Source organism: Clarias gariepinus, chromosome 11 (assembly GCF_024256425.1).
Source record: "Clarias gariepinus isolate MV-2021 ecotype Netherlands chromosome 11, CGAR_prim_01v2, whole genome shotgun sequence".
NCBI classification, from domain to species: domain Eukaryota; kingdom Metazoa; phylum Chordata; class Actinopteri; order Siluriformes; family Clariidae; genus Clarias; species Clarias gariepinus.
The window spans coordinates 8,479,909-8,483,195 of NC_071110.1; the positions used below are offsets into that span (position 1 = coordinate 8,479,909).

Genomic DNA, 3,287 nt, shown 5'->3' on the forward strand with positions numbered 1-3,287 from the left:
CATCTAGTGATCATTGTGTGTCAGCAACAGCTTCCCATTCAAAACAATAGGCGGGCAAATGACCGCTGAACTGCGTTATAAGTAGGTGACACTGGCGCGCGCTTCTAGTGTTAAGGCTATTAAATCATGGGCTCACTTAGTATTGGCCACATTTTGGGGGGTATTTATTTATTTATTATTATTATTTTTAAAAGAGCATGCATAATGCGGGCATGGGGAAGTCTTTGGCGCCCATGATTCGGTCACCAGCTTGCTGGTGTGTAGGTGATCTGTGCTCACTTTCCCTGTAAGTGGTCATAACGGTATGGCTTATTGGTGTATAAAGTACATAATAGAATAAAATTAAGCTGTTTTGTGAATTTTATTAGTCAAGCAGAAACTAATTGCATGTATTGTAAAAGCTAAAGTTGTGATGAATGTCAGGTATGCCTTATAAGGCTTATGGGCTGTTTGCCTGCTAGACCCTATGCATGGCAGACTGTGATGCTGATGTTCACTTGATGTTCCTGGTGCATTTCTAATATGGCCAGCATTGTTTTTGTTTGTTTGTATGTTTGTTTGTTTTTTAACAATTTGTGCTGTACTGTCTTTTCCGTGGGATCATACCAGACCGGCTGGTCTTTGGTCCTCATAGGCAAAATGAGCCTCTGGTGTGCATGGATCCTGTTGGTTTATGGGCATATACAGTAGTAATTGGTCAATGTTAATATATTAATGTTATGGCTGATCAGTGTCTGTTTAAATTCGGGATAATTCTTTGTTTTCCCTTTATAAAGATCTGGTTTAATGTTTAGATATCATAACATAATGATTTAATAGACTTTCTAATTTTTTTTTCCTTCTCTGATATGCTTCTCAATTTATATTTTATGTTCAATGTGTTAATTTTAACTTAAGATGTTACTTAGAACACTTTGTTAAATGCTCATTGCTTTTATTTTAATCTAGACTGATCCCCAGATTATGTGATATCACAGTGGATGGTGGGTCTAAAAGGGTAAAGCCTAGGGTTTGTTCCCAAGGTAAGTATCCATGAAACTGATCACTTGGGCTTTGAAAAAAAATACTGACTGTGAATTTAAAAGATATAAAACTGCATGCTAACGTTTCCTGTTTTAAAAAGATAAGCATTTGAAAGGTCAGTAAACTTGATTAATACATTCTACAAAATTTGGCTAAGCATTGTGATAATACATCTCATGTAACCATACTAATTGTATTTTTTCTTTGTTTAAAAAGGATGCTTATTTATCTGTTTATCTGCATTACCTTTTTTTCTGTCTCTATAGGTCATTTTATTATTCTATGTGATTAAAAAAGGATAATGGAGGCTAATTTTTCTATATACACAAATCTACTTACTTTAGAACCACTGGACATATCACCATCTAGCATTCTACCAGTATTTATCTGTGGGATTCTTACTTATTGTGCTATTTTGCTTTTCAATGTTACGTTTATGCTAACAATCGCTTTGAATCAAAAACTCCATAAACCAATGTATATACTGTTGTTTAACATGCCAGTCAATGATATTGTAGGAGCCTCTGCTTTTTTCCCTCAGATTATGTCAAGTATACTGTCACAGAATAGATCAATCACTTATTCTGCATGCTATGTGCAATCCTTTCTGGCACACTTGTATGGGTCTGGATCAATTCTCATTTTAACCGCTATGGCTTATGACAGGTATATTGCAATTTGCTGCCCACTGAAATATAACACCATAATGTCTCCAAATAACTTGTTAAAGGTAATTCTTACAATATGGACCCTAGATTTTACAATGATTGGTTTGCTACTTGCACTTAGCTACCGTGAAGAGATTTGTAACACAAGAATTGTAGACAGTTTCTGTAATAATCCAAGTTTGATGAAGTTAATTTGTGGTGATGTAAGTTTGAATAACTACTATGGACTATTTATAACATTTTTTCTTCAAGGAATATCAGTGGTTATAGTGTTATTCACATACATCCAAATTCTAATCACCTGCCTCTCTAAAGCACACTCTGATTCAAAAAGCAAGGCAATTCAGACATGTAGTACACACCTAGTTGTTTTCTTATGTGTAGAGTTCAATGCACTTTTTGCCCTAATTTCACACCGATTTCAGAATGTATCCCAGTACTTAAGAAGGGCCCTTGGTGTATCTGTAATGATATTTCCTCCCTTTTTAAATCCTTTAGTATATGGTTTAAAGATAAAGGAAATTAGACAGAACATTCCTGGCTACTCCCTTAAAAAATATTTCAAAAATAATTTATATTTTAATAATGATTTATTAATGATTAATATTAACAATAATAATAAAATAACCATGCAGTTACCATAGAAGAATAATGATTTTATGGCATCACCTTTTACTTGTTTTCCATATTAGCATTGCTTCTGTAATTTATTTACATTTATGATTCATTTTGGATTGAATTTTGAATATGTATTTTAAATATCATAATGTTCGTAAAGTATGTAAAAACTACAAATATTTAAAACATTTAGTTAATAAACATTTAACAAAGAAACCACTGCAAAACAATCAGTTGTTCTCAGGTGTTTTGCTAAAATTACTCACCTACTCACTCATCTTCCATACCACTTTATCCTGTATTCAGGGTCGTGGGGGCCTGAAGCCTATCCTAGGAGGCTTAGGGCACGAGACAGGGTACAGCCTGGACAGGGTGCCAATCCATTGCAGGGCACACACACACACTTACACAGCTTCTGTGGGTCACTGTTGCTTGTAGGCCTCTCTATGTCTTTTTAACCATAGAGAGCATGTGTTGGGCAAAGATGAAAACTGGACTTTTTTCCAGTTTAAAGACCAATGTCCTGTGTCATTTTGCAAAACTTTCTCATTCATAAAATGCTTTTCTGGCTTTCAGGAACCAGTTTTTTACTATTCTTTCTGTGTATTTATATTTAGGCATTTGGCAGATGCCCTTATCCAGAGCAAATTACATTATTATCTTTTACGATAATAATATAACGAGCAGTTGAGAGTTAAGGGCCTTGCTCATGGGCCCAACAGTAGCAACTTAGTGGTCATGGGGTTCGTACCTTCCCGAACCATAGTCCAATGCCTTAACCACATCGTTACCCCAGACCCACCCCAGCTTCACCCTAGCTATGTTTGAAGGCCACTTGATATTATTCTACAATTTTTTTAGTGAGATTTGAATGAGTTTTTGGTCATCCCTGTCAGCAGCTGTCCCCAGTGACTGCTACTTGTCCTTGTTCTTTGTCCATTTAAGTCTGTTGTTTGTTTGTTTGTTTTTGTTTTTGTA

General features: G+C 35.2%; 1 protein-coding gene across 1 annotated transcript; it reads left to right on the forward strand.

Moving 5' to 3' along the window:
• Positions 1-1,324: 1,324 nt before the first annotated feature.
• On the forward strand, positions 1,325-2,254 carry LOC128533591 (olfactory receptor 52B2-like; the record flags this gene model as incomplete). The annotated part of the gene is made up of 1 exon (XM_053507878.1): positions 1,325-2,254. A coding segment is annotated over exon 1 (930 nt), but the record flags the coding sequence as incomplete, so codon positions are not given.
• Between the last annotated feature and the right edge of the window lie 1,033 nt (positions 2,255-3,287).